The following is a 26,830-nucleotide window of genomic DNA, read 5'->3' on the forward strand; positions in this document are numbered from 1 at the left end:
TTTAGCATGTTACAACATTTGGCATAACATCTGTCAAAACTCATAACAGCAGAACCTGTCATGATAGTTGGTCAAAATGTTACAACATCTTGCTCAACATCAGATAAGAACCATGTTTTAGAAAAATTTATGCCAACCATAAAACTATGAATCTAACACCTTTGATTTCACTCCTAGAGAAACCTTATTTTAATCCTCACAATTTTATTCAAACCTTAATAATTATTTTCACAAAAGACACTCAAATCCGACCACTCTAAGACAGAAAAAAGGCCTAGACCCACAACCTTGGTAAACAAACCACTCAGACCTTCACCCATAAACATAAGCAGGGAGAGAAACATAGTTAGAGGACCAAATTTCTTCAACTTCATTTGGTCGTTAGTTTTTCAGGCCAGACAACCATTAACTAAGACCGTAAGAGTTTAAAAGAGCACAAGTACACATATTTAGGATTTTTAAGATTTTTAAACATTAAAATTAAATCTAATAAGCATATAATTCAAAGAAACTTCAATAAACTAAATCATACGATTTTTTCAAAATTCATCTTAAATATTTTGAACAAATTATTGACCAATATAATAATCTTGCTTGCTTAGATAGTTTCTCTTAGTCTCCTCTACATTTCTAAAATCATGCAATTTATTAAGAAAAAGTATTTTTGGCACATTAGAATTTTGTAATCCGAACAAGTTGTATACCGAGAAATCGAGCAAGAAAGATAGTCATCATTAGTTATTTAGGCGCATTGATTTTATTCTTAACACACACACCCCACCCACCCAATTGTTTAATCTTAACAATGATGAGATTTAGGCTCAAGTCCCCGGGACTGATTTGTGTTGATATGAAACTTAAGCCTCAATGAATACATACATCATTTTTAAAAGACTATTTTTCTTTTCGAATCCTTTGGCACGAAACATGCATGTTTGAGGTTTGCATGTGCCCTAACAAATGTATATAATAGGTAGGTACTACCACCATATATTCCCTACATCTCTTTCCACTTCCTTTTCAACGTTTTCCTATTTCTATATATTACAACATGAATGAAAAGATACACACACAATCCCCATGTATCTCTGTCCATAATAATGCACCTAAATCTAATCGGATCAACATAATCCCTTGTTTACATCCCTAGTTTGTATCTAATCATTATCTATGTGATTTGGTATGTGATGATTTCTCTCTCTTTTTCATAAGTACTTATTTTGTTCATTTTTAATTATGGGTTGGTTCATTTTTTTTACACAAACCAACATAACCAATAAATTGTTACATTTAATTTAACTATTTGGTATAAATGTTAGATGGAAAATACTACTATTTATAGTTATTTTAATTTATTTAGCAAAATATTCATTAAGATATTTGTAGTATATTAGATCTAACTCTAGACTCGACATGAATAGCTTCATAGTTCAATAGGGTTAGATGCGTGTTATAGTCGAAGTTTGTTCAAGCATGCAAATGTCAAAGGTGTGTATGATGTAGTCAAAACGTGTTCTAGTATGCAGTTATATAAGTTAGCTTAGTGGTTAAGTTATCTTAGGGTTTAAGTTAGCTTGTACTCTATAAATAGGTTGTTCTGTAAAGTTGTTGAGAGAGGGTTAAGGTTGGTTGATATTTACTTGTAATCAAATTTTCCCTAATTGAGAAAGTAATAGTAAACAGTTTTAATCAATCATGTATTGTTGTCGTTGTTTGTTGTGAATTCAATACCAAGAACAAAGTATAAGGCAAGGGAAGAATAAAGAACAAGGAAGAAGAAGAACACAAGAATTAGTTATAACTGCTATTCTTTTACTTTCTCTTAAACCAAGATTACAAGTTTACAAGAATAACAAATAACCTCTCTCACCCTAAATTAGGATTTGCAGCTTAGCAATGACGAGAGACTAGTATGCTATTTATAATAAAACCTAACATACTAACTAATGAGCTTTTTCCACAAGGCCCATTACACAAGCCAACTTAATAAACAAGCTAACTTAAAAAATTAGAGTTTAAACACTAAAACCTAATTTAACATGCTAACAACCCTAGCATCTTCGACACAAGCATGTGAACAACCTTCGACTTCATGCTTAATCCTGTCGAACCAAGAAGCTACCCTTCGACCATTACTAGAGTTCGATCCAATATCTCACAAATCTCCACCTTGGATCCAACCAACTCTACAACGTCAAGGGAACAAACTAGCTTTCTTCATGCAACTTTATCAACTGCATACAGTGGAAAAACTTGCAACTCGGCAATGTCTTTGTGATCATATCAGCAGCATTGTCCTCAGTCGAAACCTTCAGCACTTGTACTTCTCCATGCTCAATTTCTTCTCGGACGAAATGCAGCCTCACATCAACGTGCTTAGTTCGCTCATGATAGGCTGAATTCTTTGACAGGTGTATTGCACTTTGACTATCACATTTAACAGTGATACCTCGACCTTGAAGTTTCATCTCCTTCGCAAAACCTTCAAACCACAATACTTCTTTCACAGCTTCAGTTAGGGCAATATACTCCGCTTTAGTGGTTGATAGAGCAACAACCTTCTGAAGTGTTGCTTTCCAACTAATTGTTGTGTCAAACATAGTGAAAACATATCCAGAAATAGATTTTCTGAAACCCATACAACCTGCATAATCGGAGTCGACATATCCTTCGATTACTGCTTTACTATCTTCACCCAAGGCTCCACCATAAATTAGGACTCTGTTCAGAGACCCATTTATGTACCTTAAAATCCACTTCAATGCTTGCCAGTGAGCCTTTCCAGGATTCGCCATGTACCTGCTTACAAGACTTACTGCATATGCTATGTCGGGTCTAGTACAGACCATAACATACATCAAAGAACCAACTATATTAGCATATGGGATGCTATTCATACAGGCTCTTTCAACATCAGTACTGGGACACTGATCTATACTCAGCTTGAACTGAGGGTTTGTTGGAGTCACAACTGGCTTCGAATTCGACATACCAAACTTTTCGAGAATCTTTCGTAGATATGCCTCTTGAGATAAGTATAACTTCGACTTCTTTCTATCTCTTCGAATGTCAATTCCAAGAATCCTAGAAGCAGCTCCCAGATCCTTCATATCGAACTCTTTATTGAGTTCAGCCTTCACCCTCATCACATCTTCGACATTGTTGCTTGCTATGAGAATTTCATCCACATAAAGCAACAAAATAACAAATGAATTACGATGTCGAAATCTAAAGTAAACGCAGTGGTCGAACTGACTTCTAATGAAACTTATGCGTGCCATGAACTTGTCAAATCTCCTATTCCACTATCGAGGAGATTTTTTTAGCCCATACAAAGATCTCTTTAGCTTGCACACATAATCTTCCTTCCCCTTTTCGACATACCCTTCAGGTTGCCTCATCAGGATCGTTTCATCTAGATCACCATACAAGAACGCAGTCTTCACATCCATCTGTTCCAGTTCAAGATCGAACTGTGCCACCATGGCAAGCAACATTCGAATGGACCTATGCTTCACAACAGGAGAAAACACATCATTGAAGTCGACACCTTCTTTCTGAGTGAAACCCCTTGCAACTAACCTTGCCTTGTATCTTTTTGACGTCATTCTTTCAATTCCTTCCTTAACTTTGAAAATCCATTTACAGATGACTAACCTTGCCCCAACAGGTTTCTTGATCAGTTCCAAAGTTTGATTATCATGAAGAGATTTCATCTCATCATCCATGGCCTTCAGCCATTCAGTCTTATTTCAACTCCTCATAACTTCCTTATAGTCTCTAGGTTCTTCGTCTAGAATCTCACTTGTAGAGGTTAAGGCATAAGCTATAAGGTCTGCATACCCAAGTCTCTGAGGTGGCTTGATGGCTCTTCTCGACCTATCTCTTGACAAAAGGTATTCATCGATAGAGTGCTCAATTTCCTCAGCATCTTCTACTTCTTCTTCCACTTCATCAGGGATATGCAATTCAGCATCAACATGCTCCACCTCAATAGGAATCTCTACCTGTTCCAGCTCTTCGTCAGATGTTTCTGTACTTCGACCAACATCATCAGTTTTCTTAAAAGCCATTTCAGCTTCATTGAAAACCACATCTCGACTGGTGATACACCTCCCGTGACCTGGCTCTAGGCACCATAGCCTATAAGCTTTGACTCCTTCAGGGTATCCCATGAACATGCATTTCAGAGCTCTAGGTTCGACCTTGTCTTGCCCAATGTGAGCATAGGCTACGCAGCCAAATACTCTCAGTTTGTCGAGATCTGGTGGATGTCCCGACCAAACTTCTTCGGGTGTCTTCATATCTAACGCTGTCGAAGGACATCTGTTTATCATATAAGTTCCGGTCGAAACAACCTCAGCCCAGAACACCTTCTTTAACCACGCACTAGTCAACATGCATCTGACTCTCTCTAAAATAGTTCGATTAAACGTTTCAGCCAAACCATTTTGCTGTGGAGTACCTGCAGTAGTTATGTGCCTTGCAATACCAGAGCCCGCACAAAAACTGTCAAACGCCTCATTGCAAAATTCAAGGCCATTATCGGTTCTCAACCTCTTGACCTTCCTGCCAGTCTGATTTTCTACTAGGGTCTTCCAACTTTTGAAATTCTCAAAAGTTTCATCCTTAGTCTTTTGAATGAATACCCATAACTTCCTGGAATAATCATCAACTATGGATAGAAAATACCCTGCTCCTGAATGTGATGGACACCTTGCAGGCCCCCAAAGATCAGCATGGATGTAATCAAGGGATCCATGTGTTCTTTGTTTGCCTTTGTTGAACTTCACTCTGCAAGATTTTCCAAGTACATAGGGTTCACAAAACTTTAGCTTTTCGACTTTGTCTCCACCAAGCAGATTTTGTTTCCCTAATTCGACCAGACCCCTTTCACTGACATGGCCCAATCTCATGTGCCAGATTTTTATCTTCGACAAAGGTTTCGTGGATGCAACATTTATCGAACCACTTACAACTTCAGCCTCAAGGGTATACAAGCCTTGTTTCTTCACGCCTCTCAAGACTTCCTTCGACTCCTTCATGACTCTTAAAATACTTTTCTCTCCTTGGAAAACATATCCTTTCTTGTCGAATTCACCAAGAATACGTAGATTTCTCTTCAAATCAGGAATATACCTGACTTCAGTCAACAACCTTATTGACTCATCATGAAGCTTGAATCTCACAGATCCAACACCTGAAAATTTGCAAGCCTTGTTTTTTCCCAGCCGTACTGATCCACCATCTTGATCACATAATTCCTCGAACAAGTCTTTGTTTGGAGTCATGTGCCAAGTGCAACCTAAATCCATAATCCACTCTCTTCTCGAGTCACTGCTTGAAACCACAAGAACATCAGATGATTCAAAATCATCTTGAACAATGGTTGCATTGCCATTATCCTTACCTCCATGATCTTTCAGGCGTTCAGGGCACACCTTTCTCGTGTGACCCTCCTTCTTACAATGATAGCATCGAATACCAGATGCTTCGCCACTATAAGACTTCGACTGACTTTTGTCCTTCTTCTTGTCGAACTTACCATCCTTTCGCAAGAATTTTCCTTTAACGGCCAAACCTTCACCAACAGTCGAAGGTTTATGCTCCTTTCGTTCATTCAAGTCCTTAGAATACAAGGCTGGTTGAAATTCTTCAAACGTCAGGGACTCCCTTCCATACAAGAAAGTTTATTTGAAGTGAGCATGTGATCGAGGTAAAGAACACAATAGTAACAGCGCTTGATCTTCATCATCGATCTTCACATCAATATTTTCAAGATCAAGAATCAGCTTATTGAACATATCCAACTGCTCAGCCAACACTTTGTCTTCAATCATCTTGAATGAATACAAAGCTTGCCTCAGGTAGAGTCGATTTACCAGCGATTTGGTCATATACAAACTTTCAAGTTTCACCCATAACCCTGATGTCTTCGTCTCCTTTGATACCTGCCAGAGAACCTTATCACCAAGGCTCGACAAAATTGCGCTGTATGCTTTCTCGATCATATTCGTCTTCTCCGCTACCGTCAATTCTACATTCATGGCTGCCTCTCCCTTCAACGCTTCCAAGCAACCCTGCTGAACCAGTAGGGCTTTCATCTTTAAGCGCCACAGACCGAAATCATTCACTCCGGTGAACTTTTCAATCTCATACTTTGTTGAAGGCATCTTCTCCACGCTCACCGCACCAATTTATTGTGAATTCAATACCAAGAACAAAGTATAAGGCAATGGAAGAATAAAGAACAAGGAAGAAGAAGAACACAAGAATTGGTTATAACTGCTATCTTTTACTTTCTCTTAAACCAAGATTACAAGTTTACAAGAATAACAAATAACCTCTCTCACCCTAAATTAGGATTTGCAGCTTAGCAATGATGAGAGACTAGTATGCTATTTATAATTAAACCTAACATACTAACTAATGGGTTTTTTCCACAAGGCCCATTACACAAGTCAACTTAATAAACAAGCTAACTTAACAAATTAGAGTTTAAACACTAAAACTTAATTTAACATGCTAACAACCCTAGCATCTTCGACACAAGCATGTGAACAACCTTCGACTTCATACTTAATCCTATCGAACCAAGAAGCTATCCTTCGACCATTACTAGAGTTCGATCCAATATCTTACATTGCTGTTGTTCTTCTTCTTCTTCTCTTTTCTCTCTCTTTCAAAAACTGAAGGGTTTCTTGTGTTTGATCAAGAAAACTCAATCTTTCTCATAGTCTCTATTCGTTCCTGTTGCGGCGATTTTCACAACAAACTAGTGCGGTGAGCATGGATGAATATGCCGTTAACGAAGTATGAGATTCAAAAATTCACCAGTGTGAATGATTTTGGTTTGTGGTGTTTGAAGATGTCAGCCCTATTGGTTCAGCATGGTTTGTTCGAAGCGGTGAAAGGATTTGAGAAGATGGATGTTGCGTTAATGGAGAAGGAGAAGGCAATGATGATCGAGAAAACCCACAGTGCCTTCATATTGAGTCTTGGTAATAAGGTTCTCCGGAAGGTCTCTAAAGAGAAGATGACAACAGGTGTGTGGAGCAAACTCGAAGGGCTGTACATGTCTAAATCCTTGGTAAATCGCCCGTACCTAAAGCAGACTCTGTATTTATTCAAGATGAATGGAGATATAGTCTTGACGGAGCAATTAGATACGTTTAATAAGCTGGTCCTTGATCGAGAGAATATCAAGGTTATTATCGGTGATGAAGAGCAAACGTTATTATTGATATGTTCTTTACCTAAGTCTCATGCTCATTTCAAAGAAATTCTCTTGCATGGAAGAAATTTGTTGACCTCTAGAGGAGCATGGATGCTGCAACTAAAGCTTTTCTGATTCTGTGACATTTACTTTACTATTTGTTGAACATGTTACTCCATACACAAAAGGGTGAGGAGTGAACTATGGAGGTTTGAAAAGTTATAATTTAAAACAAAATCATTATTCAATCATAATTTAAAAATATTTTATCATAAAAACGTTTGAAATTGCAGCAGAAGTTCTAAGTGAAGAAAATAAGTGAAAATTAAAAAGATAAAGGAAGAGAGATAACATCAAAGATTTATAGAGGCTCAATCTTGAAGAAGTGACCTACTCCTCTCCCCAAGAATTTATCTTGAGACTATCCATTATCTCTTGAGAGCTTTTCTAAGATTAATCTCATGAACCTCGTTATAGAAGGAAATGAAGTTTTAGGCTGTCTTCTAACCAAATAGAAAACGAAGTTTGAAGCCTTTAGTTTCTAAAAAACAAGCAACTTGAAGCAATTAGTCTTCTCACCAAACAACAAACATGCTTAAAACATTTTGTCTTTTCACCAAACAAAGATTTTTCAAATGGAGACAAAATCATAAATCTAAAAATAAAGCATTTGGTTCTTTAAGGCATATTGAAGTGGATTCATTAAAGAATTAAGAGATCATTTGATTTCGTTCTACTTATACTTCTCCTATATTTCTATCATCATAATGAGTAGTTAAGTTATCTTTTGTTAGAGTTAAATTTGTATGCTATTATAACATATGTGTATTACTTTTGATCATGGTGTTATGTTCGTTTTAATTGTTCAAACATATTTATCTTTATTTTTGTGCTTAGTGCCTATTATATCTTGATCATATTTGTGAACCTAATTTGATGTTGAGAAGTACTCTTAGGTTTAGACCAAGGATATATATATATATATATATATATATATATATATATATATATATATATATATATATATATATATATGCCTAATATGATTTGATCATTTATAACCTATTTTGTGAACTTACACGACTATTGAGATGCACTATTTAGGTTTAGACCTTGAATAATCATGTATCAAATGCTAAACTCTAAAGATATATTTATATTATATATTTACATATAATGTCAAATCGTAATGCTATCGTATTGTTTATTAGGTTAAGAGATCATCAAATAAACTATTCAATTGATATCATAACATGATATTAGACATGGATAATGTTGCTGAGAGATTGATGATGGTATAAATTAATAGCTAAGCTATGTATAATTGGTTATTATGATGGATCTGGTTATAGTAGTCGCAATCTAACCCAAACATGTCTATATTACTATTTAAACTCAACTTTTACTTTGTTGTTTTTAGTTCCTAAAAACATTTTTCAAGACAATCTTGAAAAACCCTATTCGCTTAAAATAACAACTAATACTCATAAGTTGTTTTATTGCACTGTTCCCTGTAAAGACAATATAAAAATATTCACTTCATTGTATTTTTGTTTGAATAATATAATTGCACTACAATTGTTCCAACAACTGTTTTATGGATGAACATTTGTTGATTAGGTAAGTTGCAGTAGCAATAACTTGACCTCCAAAAATTCTTTGGTAATCCATCTCCCAGTAACATGCAACTTAGATTATCCAAATGGTCATATTTATATGTTCAACTAGATGATTTTGTTAAGGTGTGGCATTATTGATTCGATGCTTCTTTATATCTTATTTTCTATAAAACTCATAAAATTCATTTAAGACAAACTCCATGCCATTTTCAGTTTTTAACATATTTAGTTTATATCCCAACTAACTTCCTATAAGAGTATGTCATTCCTTTATCTTTGCATATGTGTCACTTTCATTTTTCAATATGTGAACTAATATCCTTTTAGAAAAATCATCATGAGCGGCCGCCGGCCAGCAACTTCCGTACCGTACACAAATATAGATTCATTATTCGTACCTGGTCCAACTTCACAATTAATAATGAGAAAATAGAAACCAATTCCACGAGATTTCAACTTTTATGAACCCCATAAATCAGAGTGAACATACTCAAATGAGTTGCTAAAATTATGTACACCACTCCTAGATTTCATCGTGTGTTGGTTTCCTAGTATACAATAATCATAAAATTCTAGTTTGTTCCATTTATCACTTTCTAACAAACTTTGTTTAGCTACCTTTACCAAACCTAGTTTCTAACATATCCTAATCTTAAAAGAGATATTTTGATTTTCTCATGAAAGTATTAACTACATAATGATGTGTGACCTAACAGTGAAGTCATATAAAATATATAAGCCTCACATTTTAGACCCTTTAGCAATAATCAACACACAATGCCCAATTTCAACAAGTCACGTTCAATTTTAATGCAATATCCTAAATCACCGAACATGCTTCTAAATAATAAATTCATCCTATGTTCAAGAACATACCCCCATGTTGCATTGAAGGAACACACAATTATCAAATATTTTAAGTCTAACGGTACCAACCCCATGAACTATGCAAGTCTTATTGTTATTAGTCAAGAGATTCCATTTTATTTCAATTCTAAAGTCTAAAAGCATTTCTTCCTTGGACACATGTGATAAGAGAATTCAGAATCCATGCCCCAAATTTTCTATGACTCCAAAACTAGTCATCATTAGTGCATCTACACTATCAGAATCATCCTCATTTAAGTCAATGAAAATATGAATAGAATCACTTTTTCTCCCCTCTTGGAACAATCCTTCTTGAAGTGATCAATTTTATGACAAGTAAAACATTTTAACTTTGATATGGATTTCTTCCTCATTTGGTTTCCTCTACTCTCACTTATCTCTTGTGAAACATTTAAGTCTTAACCACAATCATTAACCTTCAATTCTTTCATCTTGGTTAACTCCTTAGTTCTTATAGTCGTTTGGTCATCCTCCAAGATGATAGCGTCTTTCTTACCATAAAGAAGATAATCCTTAAAATGCTCAAAATATCTTGGTAATGAAGTCAATAAGTGTAGATACTTATCTCCATCATCAATCATCACCTTAATATTTTATACGTCATTAATGATCTTGTAAAATTTTGTCAATTTCTCCACAATGAACTTGTTCTCCATCATTTGAAATGAGTAGGGTTGTTCTTTCACACACAACCTATGAGCCAATTTTTTTGGTCAAATACAAGGATTCAAACTTGACCCACATATTCTTCACAGTCTTCTCCAGAACAACTTCCATTAGATCATTTCCACTAGAGGCACGAGATAACAAAACTCTTGGCCTTAACCACCATTTTTGTCTTCTCTTCTTTTGTTGGTCTTGCAAATATAATTGTCCCACCTTTCAATGCTTCTACAAACTTTTTTAATTTTGAAGTAAAATTTTGTGCATCTTTATTCTCTAGAACCAAAAATTATTGTCTATGGGAATCTTCCCGACGTTCCATTTAAAACTCATGGTGCCCAATTGTAAACTATTCCCCTTTCTCCACAGTAGAAACCATTTGTTATGAAATTGTAAGGTCAAACACACAAATAACTTGATGTGTGAGACAAAGAACAGACAACTAATTAAACGACCTAAAGAAAATTAACCTTCCAAATCCACAAGAACAAAAATAATAAAAAGAAAAAATACACACATAATTTGTTTTCTCAGTTCGATCAAAACGATATGCTCTGGAGAGAAATTAACTCTACAATCTACTATAATTCAAGAGTTGTTACTATTGGGGGAGTTACTAGGAGCATTGGTACAAAGTTGAGGATTATGCACCTTTGTGAGAGACACACCACTTATTCACCTAAAGCCTTAAGCTGATAGGTGTATGGATTATCTTACTTATAAAGTGCTCAACCTCCACTTTTCCAAGAAATGTGAGACTAAGAACTCACACTTGTACTCGGCTCCCTTAATTGAACCATCGGCTCTGATATCACTATTGGGTCACCATGAGGAGAATTCACATTGGGTCAAGAGTAAGACTCAAGTGAAAGAGACACCACATATTCACTCAAAACCTAAAGGTGATAGGTGTGTGAGTTCTCCCACTTATAAATGCTCAAGTCTCCACAACTATAACCAATGTGGGAAGCTAACTCACACTTGAATTATTATTCTTAACATTCCCCCTCAAGTGTGAGTCCACAATGCTCCCCCTCACGTGGAAACTCCTTTTTATCCACATACGTTTGTACCGTTGTTGACACTTTTCACCTCTTCATGGGCATTTCTATACACCTCTTCTTGGGCATTTCAATACAAGTAAGTCGGTCCCTTTCTCAAACCAAAGGCTCATGATATCATTTGTTGGCGCAACAATCAGGGAAGGGTCGAGCGAAGATAATTCTTACTTTGTGGGACTTTCCTTTGAGCAACACAACTTTGTGGAAGACACACCACCTGTCCACCTAAAACTTTAAGGTGATAGGTGTGCGAGTTCTCCCACTTATAAATGCTCAAGTCTCCACACAGGGGCGGATGCACATAGTGTGCTAAGGGGGCTCAAGCCCCCACAAAGATAAAAAAATCTTGGATGAAAATATCTAATTTTTTAATTTGTCCCCACAAAAAAACATTTGTTACTACTATGAATCAACTTTAATAAAATAAAATAAATTAATACTAAATTTAAACTATTATGTTTAATTACATATATACTTATTTAACATTAAACACATTACGCTATAAAATAGAAATTAATCGTTAAATGTTAATGGCATGATATTGATGATATTTAGTTGCCCCTGCATCAAATTATGGAAGCGTCATTTCTATAGATTAAATCTTAAATATTTTTACAAATATTTATTTATGATGTGGTTTGATTGAATGAATGTATGAAAATGTGTATTGTAAATATATAATTCTTAATTTTTTATATAAAAGTCATATTAATTGGAAACATCGTTCTAAATATTATATATTATTTTTTGAGAATTTTTAAAATATCGTTTTTAGTTTTTAGTGATTTGACTATGATATTTTACGTAAAATTCTAAATTTGAATAGATGTTATATTTATTTTTATTTTGATTACTACTAAAATATTTGCCCCCACAAGTAAATATTTTTGGATCCGCCACTGTCTCCACATCTATAACCAATGTGGGACTCTAAATCACACTTGAATTATAATTCTCAACAGTTACAAGAGATTACAAAATGAGTTAAAAAAAAATAGTCTTCTAAGTTCCTAAGAACATCTCATATTTTTCACCTAAGTATTTCACAATCTCTCATTTACTAAATATATGAATCACACAAATCTAGTGTGTTTAGTGTTATTCCATTAGATATTGTCAAAGATCTTCCAATTCTTAAAACAATGAATCCTAAAAAAAATTCTTCTCATCTTTCTAAGTTTCTCTCTAGGATTTCACGTGTCTCAATCGCGTCACTAGAAAAAGGGCTGAAAAGTGTTTTTTATAGATTTCAGACGAAATAAATTACACTGTTTGGTAATTGAATCAAACTCTTGTCTCGACAAAAGTTGGTTTGATAGAATTTGAAGTCTTGCATACTGTAGTCGAAGTTCGTTTAAGCATGTAGTTGTCGAAATATTATATGTTATTAGCATGTCGAATTGGGCTATTAGTCAAATTACTTAAGTTAACTTGTTGTTTAAGTTAGCTTAGTAGTCTATAAATAGAGTGCTTCTCTCTGGTTGTTGATAGAGTATTTGGTTGTTGTTATTCACTTGAAATCTTTTAACTTTAATTAAAAAAGTGAATAGTAAAACAGTTATAACCAATCCTGATTTCTTCTTTTTCCCTCTTCTCTCTCTTTCGCAAAACTGAAAAAATTTCTTGTGTTTATTCAAAAAAACTCAAATTTTTTCATAGTGTTAATTTGTTATTGACGGTTCTCGTTACAACACGTTCATTGCAAAACACATGAAATTCTACGCCTTCGTAAAAACACAACGCATTCTTGCCAAACACATTGCATTATATGGCGAAAAAATTCCTGAAATTTCTTGACTCAAACTCAACAAAAATATAGACTTTTTTTAGTTCAATTGATATATTAATGCTTCTAATATGGATTTCAAAAAAATAGTTTAAAAGTGGGCCTTTACATTTTTTAAGTAAAATATTACACTCTTTTCCCTTTTTCTATTTACAAACTCCACTATAATACTAAAATTAGCAAGAATAATTTATTTCAGCTTCATATTAAAAGCACTCATATTAGTATACTTTAAGTGTCTGCATTTTCAAATCACTAAGTGATTATATAAAACTAAATAAATAAAGAAGTAGTGCCTTTTTAGGTCAGCATTTCCATCAAACAAACGAAGTGTCCAAGAAGATTATTAGAAGACGAACAAAAAAGGTAAAGAAAGAAAAAAAGTTGAAAGAAGAAAAGAAAGGAGGGAGATCCCCAAATAACGTAAAGCAACAAAATCCTATTTATCTTTTAAACTGTAACAACACCTTTGCATGATATTCTATTCTACAATCTGTCATCCTCTTAAGAAACAAATGACATGCTTTTGTTGGAGTGTGTGGGGTTTCATGTAATTTGTTGGGTTCACATGTTTGGCCAACAAATTGGAGGCTATGCCTATTCTTATTTTCCACCACTCAAACAACTCATAAAATATATGACCCACTTCATCAAAATGGTTCAAGAAGATCATTTAGTGTCCCTATCAATAATTACAATATTATATATAATAATCACATATCATAGACTTTAATTTAGATACACCCTTAAAAAATTATATGCATGTACTAATAGTATAAAATGGTTTTGTATATGCATGTACTAAAATATGATGTACATAAAAGATTAGTGCAAAAAGTTGATACATTTTTCATATATAATTTATTGGGATTAGTTAAAAATATGCTATACATAAAATATTAGTGTAAAAAATGGGTTATTATTCATATATAATTTATTGGGACTAGTTAAAAATATACAAATATACATGATGACGAAATCTCATATTTCTTAATAAAGAGGAAGATAAACACTATATTGTGTAGTTTGGGCTAGAGAAATTGATGAAAAAATTGTTTTTGACTGGTGGAAAATTCAAGCTAAAGATATTTTGATACAATAGAAACTGTACAAGGTGTTGGTTAATACATGAACATTAATTGATATTTATGCTAATTGTGTTGGAGATTATGTCAGTATAGTTGAAGAACTTCTTGTTAACTTGAAAGTTGCACCATCAGTTTTTCTTGTTGATTTCTGACACGTGTAAATCCATTGTGTGGTTTATTTTTAAGTGAAGCTTAATCTTTGGGTAGACTATGATAGTTCTTCATAAGTTTTCTAAAGTTATTTATTATACTGGTCAAAAAGTATAGGTGTGCATGATATCCCTATGAGGATATGAAATACTTAAAGGCCTTAATAGGTTTATAATATTTTGGAATGGTTAGGGTTTGCTCACGACAGCGAGAAGCCTTGTACGGTAGTTTTACAGTGAGTTTAGAGGATAAACTCACGTGAGGTGAGATACTCTGTGTATAAGAGTTGTACTTTGTGAGTTATGCATAAGTTATGATCCGCCTTCTACTATTAGGTAGGTTTTGAATACCTTATTTTTCCTTATAGGTATGTTTAGACATCATATGCGACCTCTCTACATTGATTAGTAGAGCGGATGGTGAAGATTACTGCTGAGGAGAAGTGAAAAACATGGGAGAGGATCTGGGCTATTCGTAAGGAGACTAACAACCCTCATAGTCATCCTTAGGGCTTCACTATCAAGGGAAGGAACAGACAAGCCAAGGATCCAACTCCCAATTCGCCCAATATGAAGTCCCAAAAGACACCATCATCAAAGATTGCTTGATCAAATATCCTAAACAACTCCACTGAATGCTGCTTGAACTTAGGTGTTGTCATCATTAAAACCACGAGGATCGTTGATAAAAGCTAAAATTATGTAAAATACGCAGGCTCTTATTGACTTATTTTACAAATAATCAATGCAAAAACCCTTAATTTATTTATGAAAAAGAATAAAAACACCTATTTGGAATTTTTACTTGCATATTTATCAAAAACATGTGAAAAAGATTGTAAAACCACCTAGCAACAGACAAATACTTTTCCAATACCAATTTCCTATTGTAAGAAGAACGAGTGTCAATAACCATATATTTGACCTTTATATCTTTGGCCTGGTCCTATTCTCCAAAAGTGGTCATCAGTGTGATGTATCCTTTTACTTACACCTTCTCCTATGAGAATCTAACTAGCGATCCCTTAAAGGGCTTTAAGTCTTTTGGGTCGAGTCAGAGCCTTTCAAACGCCTCCTAATATATAATGTATACATAATTTCCATGGTTTAAGAAGACTCTTTTGATCTCCTATTCATCGCATCTGACGGTAATGAACTTGGGGTCATGATTGTGAGGGTGGATACTGGCCGCGTCTTTCTCGAAGAAGGAGATCGTGGTTTTTGGAACATTTGTCTCGCCTTCAATATTTGGGAGGTATTCTATATTCATAATTTTTCAAGCGTACAACTCACAACTTTGGGGTGGAGCTTATCTTCTCGCCTCTGAAAGAATTCTTTGTCTATGGTGTTGAGTGTGTAGCTCATAACTTTGCTACCCTCGCCTTAGGATACTTCATTCACCTAGCTTGGCTCGAGGCTTACAACATCGTCTCGCTCGCGAGAGCGAGATTTTTATGATCCACGGTAAGAGTAGTCCTTCAAATATATTTTGAGGTGCCCCTACTGGATCTCCCAACATAATATTCGCGTGAAGTTTACTTGACAACTCTTGATTAATCTTATTACAATGTGTTTTCTTTCGTGGAGACACCCTCTTGTCAGCCTAGGGGAAAGGCCATCTTGTTCAAATGTGTACTTAACATATTTCTATTTTCTTACTGTCTTTTTTGAAAATGCATGTCAAGACATGGAGGAAGATTTTCATAATTCAAAGAAGGTTTATATGGGTTGGGGTGGAAGGTGAGGCTAATATTTCTTTGGTTAAGTTGTCATATGCATATAAACCTATGTAGATATGTGGCTTTAGGATTTATGATCTTTGTTCGGTGAACTTAACAGTGACAGGAAAATGGCATTAAAGGTTAGTTTGGATGCTTATAGGTTTTAGAGGGATAAATTTTATGCTAGATATGGATATCAAGTGGTTTTCTCCATTAAGGGGGGGGGGGGGTATGCCTTATATTTTATGCTCTTGTTTTCCTTGGTGGAATGTAATGTGTCTTTAGGAACTAAAGTCGATGAACCCTCTAATTGGTTTTATCGATAATCGACTGAGGAAGGTTAAAACTATTCTTTTCACCTTTTTTGGGTATAACATATGAGTGATTAATCTATTGAACAATCGAATCCAAAAACAAGAGAGGGGAAGGGAAGGTAAATTGTGATATTCAAAAATTGTTATTAATTTTAAATAAATATTTTGAAACTTTTTAATGTTAGTGTAGAGATAAATCTACCAAATATAGAAAGAAATATTTAAAGAGGAAAGAAAGCTAAACAACAAAAAGTAAAGAGACTGGGATAAAGAGATTGCACCAGAATTTATAAAGGTTCGACCTACATCTTAGCCAACTCTTCTCTTCGAGAATTTATTCTTGAGAGTTCCATTAAAATATTATCCTGGACTTATGGGTATGACCATGAACTTTATTACAAGAGATGAGATATTTTATACATGTTGATCCCTCAAACTAAATAAGGCTTTTGACGATTGAGCTCACGAGTCAAATAGAGATTTTACAGGTTAATCTTAAGAAACAAACTAAGATTTTACCATGACAATCTCAAGATCCAAGCATAGATTTTACCCAGACAATATCGGTTTACGGTGATTTCCGGTAAACAACCGCTAGTCCTCCAAACTATAAAATATTCTTTCTGATTGAATAGTCTAGGCCGCCTGCAGCCATTTCGACTAATTCATGTTCTGGGACAACCGTGAAGCATCTTGATTTCAACATACGGAACCTGTTCAAGTAATCATCTATAGGCTCCGTGAACTTCCTCTTGATGCTAGCCAATTCTTTCAGACTTATCTTGGTTTGACCCATGTAGAATTGTTCATGGAATAATCTCTCCAAGTGTGCCCATGCGTCTATGGAATTCGGGGGTAAGGTGGTGAACCAAACAAAAGCATTTTTTGTTAACGAACTAGGGAAATATTTAATTCTCAAATCCTCGTTCCCTGCTAGATCCCCTGCTTCTGTCAAATATCTGGCTATGTGTTCCACCGTTGATTCACTAGTGTCCCCTGAAAACTTCGTAAATTTGGGTACCTTGGTACCTCTTGGTAATTCCATTTGCATAATATATTCGGGTATGGGGGATGTGTAGTTTGGACGTCGAAGTCCAGTATTAAGGCCATTATTAGCCATTATTCTTTCTATCATGGCAGTGAGATTATTTTCTGTTGCCAAATTGTCTCTCCTAACCCTATGTACAACTTCGTCAGGATGTTCGTCTCTTCCCACTACAACTACTCTAGGCTGTTGTTGGGGAACTGCTTGTCGACCAATGTTAGCCGTTTGATTTTGAGTTTCTAAATCTACCACTTGATTTTTTTCGACTGGTGTTGGCCTAGGTGGCGGAACCGCATTTCGAATTTGTTCTAGAACTGGGTCCCCTTCTTGATAGGTTGATTGGTTGTTTCTTCGCCTATTTTGCGGGACTCCTAAGAAATCCGCCATTCGTCCTATTTGCGACGATATTTTTTGATATGTCTCTACATTCTCCTGGTTAGTCCTGGCAATGTTTGTTGCTAATGGATTAAAGTTCGACCCCAATTCTCTAGCAAGGACTCCTAACATATCATGGTTACTTGCATCCATTTCCTGTCGAAATGCCGCCTGACTACTAGTGGTTAAGTGAGGTATTTGGGCAGAGAAGCCAGTGTTTTATGCGCTTCGACCTATTGAACCGACATTAGGCGAAAACGCTGTTGGGTTAGGCGCAGTGTATGTGGGCCCTGCCCCTCGTAATCCTACCATGTATGAATATGGCATCCCATATGAGTTGTTGGGTCTCCAACTTTCTAAAGCAGATGAGGATGGTCCTGGGGTAAATAATTGACTTGCAGCGTTTGTCGAAAAAGGTGGTATCTCGCTTGCGCCTGTGAGTGGAGGCACGGTAGTCGAACTCGAGACTGGAATAGTCCATATTGTCCCTGATGTATTTTCGGGCATAGCCTGGGAACTACCTATAGGTGCAGATCCTGTCGAACTTGGTATATCCTGCGCTCCTTGAGTAGAAGTCGAAACATGCGTAGAATTTTCCGCTACTGTTCCTGACCCCTGTGGGGGATCTTGATCTCCCCCTCCACTGGCCACATTGACCATTTTCTTGTTGTACCTTCGTTTAGGAATCAGTTGTGCACTGTTGGTTAATTTACCGTTCCTAAGGTTCATACAAGGTCTTGATATTTTCTAGACAAAACAAAACAATCAATTACTAACAATCTGTTTGACACTGTCCCACTGGGTGTGCCAATTTGTTTACAGTGATTTCCGGTAAACAACCGCTAGTCCTCCAAACTATAAAATATACTTTGGTTACTCGCAGGATCGACTAGATTGATCCTAGGACATAGTCAAACAATTGTCTTTTAATATGATTTGGTTCATGTTTGTTTGTTTTGGCTTCGAAAAACTTGTTTGTGATATGACCGTATGACTATTCATTTGAAACAACACTTGTTATACATGTTAATATAAATTCGACAAAGAAAACATAAACAAAAGCGTGTAAATTGCAGAAATGTAAAGTGCAAGAATATAACGTGCAAGAATGTTAAATGTAGAAACGTAAAAATGCTTCGAAATGAAAGTTAAACGAAAAAGATAAAGAAATTGAAAAGATACTTGAATAAAGAAAGATACAAATGTATTTAAAATGGTGTTGGTGTCATACGTACATTTCTCAGCGAACTCGTTCTCTTAACACTTGATACTTGAGTAATTTATGAGTGATTTGTACAAAATGAACACACGGAATCCTAACATTAAGACCCTTATTTATACTAATTTCGACCCTAACGGTCCTACACTAATCTGATGCCACGTTGCTCACATGAATCTCTGGGATGCCATCTGTCCTTGTTCGGTTACACAGACTATTTCGAAATTCAAATCCTCCCGCCTGAATCCTCTTTCGATACGTGGCAACGTGATCAGAACCGAGAATGTCACGAAAACACGTTAAGCTTCAGTACCCTTTGTATTTCGCGAAACATTTAAGTCTTAAAGACAATACACTTCGAATTAGCTCTGATTCTAACCATCTTCACTCCAACTTAAACAACATCCTCGAAACATGGCCATCAGTAGCCATTTTTAATCTTAGAAATGGTCACCAGTAACCATCTTTCTTCGAATTCTAACCCTTCAAAGAATATTTTCTCTAAACAAAATCTCCAGCCAACAATATCATGAACCAAAGTAATCAAGCAAGAGAATCACACTCTTGATGAAGAAAACTTAAGCAAGAACACCAGTACAACCAAACTCTCACAAGTATTTTTCACTCTCAAGACACTAAGAAAATTTTCGTGAAAGAATATAAAAAGGAGAAGAGAAAAATACAAAAAGAGAAAAGGATAGTAGAAATTTGAATACTAGTGTGATTAGGAATAAAGAGAAGTCCTCCATTTATAGGAGAAAAATTTGTCTAAAATAACTGCTTCATGGGTTTTTTAATGCACATAATCAATTATGACCTAGGTTTAATCGATTATATAGAAGAAAAAAATAGAAGGTTTTCTAATTCGTCACCACTTAATTGATTATAAGTCCTTTTAAATGACCAGGAGGCATTACAAAAGAGATAATAGATTAACCCTAATGTGTTAATAGATTGTCATTAAAGAACAACCCCTAAGGTTTAACAAACTAGTAACCAACGAGATGTGCCCGTAAAATAACTTTGAGATGATTTTAGAAAATGAGAGAGACTTCAAAAACATTTTCAGTGCCTGTGTGATAGTTGCTTAAATATCTTAAGTGATAATCCTATAATTTTAGTATACACTGATCACTCATATACAGGATCACCTGAGCTTCCACACAACTTATATCATTTATAACCTTTGAGCTTTTAATCAATAAAAGCAAGATGAATCATGGACTCATCATATTAGCTTAAATTTAACAAAGAGGATGATGAATGAGTTTGCTAAAAAGGTGGATGGAATGTTCATAGTGGTCGAAAATGTTATGTATGATGGATTAGTCACATTCATCAATATAAGGAAATCAATTTTATATGTTTTATTCATATATATTTCATTAACTATTTTAGGAAATCGAATATATTAAAAAGATTAATACAATTTTCAATTTGATTTACTTTCCCTCCTAATTAAGAAGCCACTTTTATGGAATTTTACAGCTGGGGCTGTTTTAAAATAGGCCCTTGAGAGGTACTATCAGCTGAGACAAATTGACCGAAAACTTGGAAACCACATGCATAGTGGAACCTACTCCCTCGTGGCTTAATTTCTTATATTTTTTATAATTACTTTTTTTTTTTAAAAAAAATTCTAAGGCACACGAAGTTTTGTAATCTACTTTGATCAGTGTAATCAAAATAATCTTAATATAAAAATACAGTAAAACAAAATAATCTAGTGGACAAGAATCAGAGACAACTAATTTATAATTATAATTATCTATATGTTACTTTTTAATTAAAATAATTTTATAATAGTAAACAAAGTGGTAATAACTAATAGAATATTGATCTTTAACATTGTTGCCAATTTATATTGAGAGTTGATGTATGATTTGTGGACTTCTCTAAGATTAATATTTAGATTTTAAAAGTTAATATTTTGAAGTTTTCTTATATCTTATGAGATAAATTAATAGATTTCATATATTTTATATACTTATACTATTTGCTTGTTATATAAATATTTTACTTAAGATTATAAGTAGAGAGTGACACTTTAAAAATAAAATATAATGATTTATTTATAAATGGGTTAAGATCTCTTGTCAAATATATTATATTTATATATTTAATAATTTTTTTAGTATACATATAATTTTTAATACATATAATTTTTTTAGTATACATATAATTTTTAGTACTTAAATTAAACATTTTGATTGTAAATTAAATCTATAATAAAATACGATAATATGAAATTATATGATACTTCATCTCATCCTTTTAATTTACCTTTTAATAAACTTAAGGCAAATGTACATAAATATTTATTATTAAAAATAAAAGAAAAATATCAAACAACAAATGATATTCAACTAGAACCAAAGAAAAAATATTTTAAAAGGAGTGGAGACTTTAGAGAAAGTTTTCACCATCAGATATAATACAATTTGAAATCCCTAGTTTCACTACCTTCTCATTCTTACTACAAGAGTGATTTGAGCTATTACCTATAAACCACTTTATAAAATTGTTGGTTGAAGATATAAATACATTATATTATATTACTTAGATTTCTTTTTTTACAGCAATGCTAATTGCATAGATAACGACCGATAAATGTGCCAACCTCATCATCATCGATCATAGCATACCTCATTCAATTTTTTAATAGAACGAAAGTTTGAGCAAACATCTACAAAAAACAATGCAAATTATTCAATCACCAATATCATATGATCAATAAATTATAAAAAAATTTCACTTGTAGCCTACCTTGTGGCGCGTGGCTATAAGCCTATACCAATACAGCTTGTATAACATTTTTAAATAAGAGGCAATCGCTTTCAAAGATAGCCTTCAAAGTCCCAATAACAAATATTTAATAAATTATACTATGTATGATCATATATAATTAATTAATACAATAACTAAATAAACTATTTTCTTTATAAGATCTAACTAAACTAATAAACATCAGCATTATTATGTTGAACATATTTGTTTTAAGTTCAAACTCTAGCATTGTGTACATGAGTTTCTAATAATTTTTTATTACTTTTTATCGATAACTTTTTTATCTAATAATTTATATATATATATATATATATATATATATATATATATATATATATATATATATATATATATTAAATAGAAAATGAAAAAAAAATCTTCATCTTATAAAAAATAATATCTAACCATATGTTTATGTCAACTCTAATTGATGTATTAATAATTTTCTTACAAAATAAGTCATACTTAGTAACAGTTATTTTTTAATTAATTAGTTTTTGTACAATTTCATTTATCAATTAAAATTTATTTTGATAAAAAAAGAGAAGGAAAAACAAGAAAATATATCCGGGTGAAATAAGTCTAACGCAAAATAAAGAAATAAAAATTTATCAAATTAAAAATATTTTCTACTCTTTAAACATATATTCTATAATTAATTTTTTATTTGTTTTTTTATTGACCAGAAAAAGAAGAATAATATAATAAATTTAACATGAGTATAAAAAGTACTCTCCAACAAATATATAGTGAAAGCTAACACATGACTGAGTATCCTCTCAAACCCTTCACAAAGAAGTTAGAGAAATTATGTATTGATGATGAAGATTTAAATGTTGTAATAATTCAACATTTATTTATTTAATTAAAAAAACTAACACATGTAATCTTTAATTTTCATTTTGCATTTCTTTATTAGAATTATAGTCTTTAACGCGTGATTATATCTACATAGAATTTTTATATAGTCTCTCTCACATGACTCAAGAAAAAAAAAATAATTGAAGCATGGAGAGAAATTAAGAGAGATAAAAATCATATAGAATCTAGTCGTATATATATAACTTAAGATTGAAATCTAAACACAATCTGATCCAGCTATGCAATTATTCCTAAGTTTTTTGCTAATAGCTTAAAAAAAAGAGCATATGAGATCTCTGATTTTAAAGCAAAATCATCATCTACACACTTATATCTCTATTCTTGATAGATCATAGAAATATGGATGGTGGTAATTATTTTGGAGATTCAAATATGGGAAATGAAAGAGCAAGTGGATCTTCATCATCATCAAGAAAAGGGAAGAAAAATAATCAAGATAAACCAAAGCAACCACAAAGAGGATTAGGTGTTGCTCAATTGGAGAAAATTAGATTACATGGTGAAATGGCTTATGGTTTTCATCCTCCTCTTCATAATCCTTATCCATCTAATTTCATCAATGTAAGTTTCTTAATTATTTTTAATTATTTTTTAGTTATGTTAAGCTTTAAAAAAAAATTATTTGGGTTTGTGAAATTAATTAATTTTATGGAATTTAATTTTAATTTATTTTTAATTTATTTTTAATTTATTTTTGATGATCATATAGGAAGATCCAAGAGTGCAAACACCATATTCATCTATACCTTCTTCTTCATCTTTTTCTTACTCATCTTCTTCTACATCTTACTCAGCTTCACATGGTTTTCAACCAAACATTGTGGTATGTCAATAATCTTTGCTTTGGATCCCAATTTTTATTTATGCTTTTAATGGTACTATATGTTTTCTTTTTCATTCTTTTGTGATGAGTAGTTTTATCCATATTTTTTCATAATTGTCATTTTTTTTATAGCATTCATAATTGTCATGTTAGTACTATAACTATCTACCAAAAAAATAATATTCAAGTGGGTTGTAATGTTCCTAAAGTAATCAAGGTAACTATTTTTCTAACCCTTGATTGATAATTTTCCTTTGTTGTAATGACATGACATGACATGATACTTATCATCTTATTATTCAAAATTTTATATAACACATGCTCAATAAACCCTAGAAAATTTATTTTTGGATCTGAATTATTTCTCAATGGTCTATGTAGTTGGTTGAATTTGATACAAGTGTAATATACTAAACCTAGATGACATGAAATTAAATATTTTATGCTAGATGAAAAATATTATCAAAATTATAGAAAGTAATTTACTTTCATTAGCATCGTAATTATAGAAAACTATCAATAATGAATTAGAAATTTGACATAACACCTTAGCGAATTAGTTCTCATATCTAATGATGTTAAAACATTTCATCCTCTTTTTTGGAGAGATTTTTGTTGTTGTTTAGTTTGCAAATTTATTAATAACAAGTCCGATGTTCAAATTACACGGAAAATCTTTTATAGACAAAAATTATCGATATCTTTATATGAATATAGTGTTTATTTTTTGAATTGGACGTATTTTTAAAATATAGGTTTTGGTAAGTCTTTTTTCTGGTGAATTAATTATTATTTTGATTATACTATCATCTTTAGATCAAAATGTATTCGATTTTCTCCCTCTTTTTAGAGATCTAACTCTTTGTATTCATCATTTTGCATTGAATTATAGTATTTCTTGTACTCAAGTCTTAATATCATTTATTTTGCTCATAAAGAAAAGTTGATTTTTTTTTGTGCAGATGGGCCAACCTCAATATGAAAGAACAAACATCATATATGGAGATTCTCAACCAATTGATTCATTAAGGTACTTAAAATTTTCAGTCTCATTATGACTTTTATTTTCTTCTAATAATATGTTCTATAACAAAATAATTTCTCATGATGAATTTCTTGCTTATATGTTTATTCAGATCATGGGAACATGCCAATGCCATTGCTCAATCCAACACAACTAAACCATTACTTAACCTATATGTAAGGATTCATTTTTAACTTATTTCAACACTACTAAAAAAAATAAAATAATAATCAAAATTAAAAACAGTATATTAGAGATAAAAAAAAAAATCTGTTGTTATTTCAACTTTTTTTATATATAGTGTATATTTTATTTATATAGAAAATATAAAAAAACATATCTAGATTGAAATAATCTATCTATAAATTTAAAATGACTTTGTTTATATTTGCTTTTCTATAATTAGGACTCACAATATGTAGATACCAAGAAGCATAGAAGTGGTTCCACAAGCAGTCAGAATTCAGAATCAAGTGACACTCAAGAACCAGATTTGGAGCTAAGATTATCTCTTTGATATGCCAATATACAAATAGTGATTCTAGTAATTGTAATGCTTTTATTTACAATTAATTAAGAGTTGCAAAAACACAATGAACTAGCCAGTGTGTTTGGTTTTTAATTGAAGTTCCATTGTGTGTTCAAACTTGAGAGATATATAGATTGATTCTTTGCATGAAAAAAACAATGCAAAATATTTACGTTAGTTAGTGTGCAGAATCATGTTAAGATCATGAATTTATCCCTTTTTATATTTTTTATATAATTTTCTCACTAAGTGCTTATGAATGTATTAATGAATATTCTATCTCAAAACTCTTTCCTTAAAATTGGGCCTAATTAAGGAAACATTGAGATTTCACGGGATAAACATTCTCAACTCACACCCAGAATGTTCAAACTTATCATATTTTAGAGTTATAACTTCAAACTTAAGTGAACTAATATTCAACAATTTGAATTATTACTTAACAATTCTCCCCTTACTTTTAGTAAGATTGAGAGAAGAAATATATAACAAACAAGACATATCCATTTGATTGTTGAATGATGTTTCAAAACTTTACATAATGAAGAGAAAGGAAATATATTTTTAAATTGTAGTAATCAGAAATCAACATGGAATTTGAAGGAGGCCGCTGGCGAGTCTGGTCGTCGACGAGCAGCGGTGGCCAGTGGGTCGGCAATAATCGGTCAATTTTGACAGGCGATTTGGCCAAGTAGTTTTCCTGTTTTGGACTTGGTTGTTTCGCTTTGTGGATTTGTTTGTTAATGGGTTGTTTTGAACTGTTGATTATCTGTTGAATTTCAACAGTTATAAATATGTATCTCCATCATTTTTATTTTCACAACCTTCAGAACTTTAGAGTTGAAGACAAAGAGAAGAGTTTGAAAATCCTAATGATAATCTTATAGAGATAAGAGAAAACTCCTAAGAGTGTGTTCTTGGAATTTCGGAAACCTCACTACAAAATAGACCTTCGTAACACCATATTACAAAGGTTTCCCTCATAAATGTGGTAATAACTCTTTTTTGGCACTTTTTTTTGTATTTACTAAAAGACATTTCACTACGGCCATAGTTAACAACTATGATGAAATGTACCTGGAGTGTAAAGGTTCGAATCCCAGTATCAATAATTTTCTATTTTTTTGTTACAAAATGGGCTTGTTCTTGTATATCATCTCGACTCATATAATCAACCGTGGTGTAAGGTGCTATCATTTTATCACGGTTTTTATTATCAACCGTGGTGTAAGGTGCTATCATTTTATGACGGCTTTTATTTACAATTAATTCAGAGTTGCAAAAACACAATGAACTTAGCTAATAGCTAGTGTGTTTGGTTTTTAATTGAAGTTCCATTGTGTGTTCAAATTCTTGAGAGATATATAGATTGATTCTTTGCATGAAAAAAACAATGCAAAATATTTACGTTAGTTAGTGTGCAGAATCATGTTAAAATCATGAATTTATCTCTTTTCACTTTTTTTTATATAATTTTCTCACTAAGTGCTTATGAATGTATTAATGAATATTCTATCTCAATTCTCTTTCCTAAAACTTTATATATAACTTATATGGAGTACAAAATATTTAGAACTGAATTAATTATATGTGATAGTAGACTAACAAAATTGGGCCTAATTAAGGAAACATTGTGATTTC

The 26,830-nt window shown here is 32.8% G+C and overlaps 1 protein-coding gene across 1 annotated transcript; it reads left to right on the forward strand.

Annotated features, from left to right (window-relative positions):
• Window positions 1-22,972: 22,972 nt before the first annotated feature.
• Window positions 22,973-25,682, forward strand: LOC131598687 (protein SPEAR3-like). The gene is made up of 5 exons (XM_058871273.1): window positions 22,973-23,374; window positions 23,523-23,636; window positions 24,599-24,666; window positions 24,773-24,836; window positions 25,067-25,682. The coding sequence occupies exons 1-5, from the start codon at window positions 23,153-23,155 to the stop codon at window positions 25,175-25,177; spliced, it is 579 nt and encodes a 192-aa protein (XP_058727256.1). The 5' UTR covers window positions 22,973-23,152; the 3' UTR covers window positions 25,178-25,682.
• The last annotated feature ends 1,148 nt before the right edge of the window (window positions 25,683-26,830 follow it).

The sequence above is a fragment of the Vicia villosa genome, linkage group LG4 (genome assembly GCF_029867415.1).
Source record: "Vicia villosa cultivar HV-30 ecotype Madison, WI linkage group LG4, Vvil1.0, whole genome shotgun sequence".
Lineage (NCBI taxonomy): Eukaryota > Viridiplantae > Streptophyta > Magnoliopsida > Fabales > Fabaceae > Vicia > Vicia villosa.

What these genes read in the sequence shown, in the direction of transcription:
- LOC131598687 (XM_058871273.1), top strand. Translation starts at nt 23,153, where the DNA reads ATGGATGGTGGTAATTATTTTGGAGATTCAAATATGGGAAATGAAAGA. An exon ending in ATCCATCTAATTTCATCAAT is followed by an intron (nt 23,375 to 23,522) that starts GTAAGTTTCTTA and finishes ATGATCATATAG; the next exon opens with GAAGATCCAAGAGTGCAAAC. An exon ending in AACCATTACTTAACCTATAT is followed by an intron (nt 24,837 to 25,066) that starts GTAAGGATTCAT and finishes TTCTATAATTAG; the next exon opens with GACTCACAATATGTAGATAC.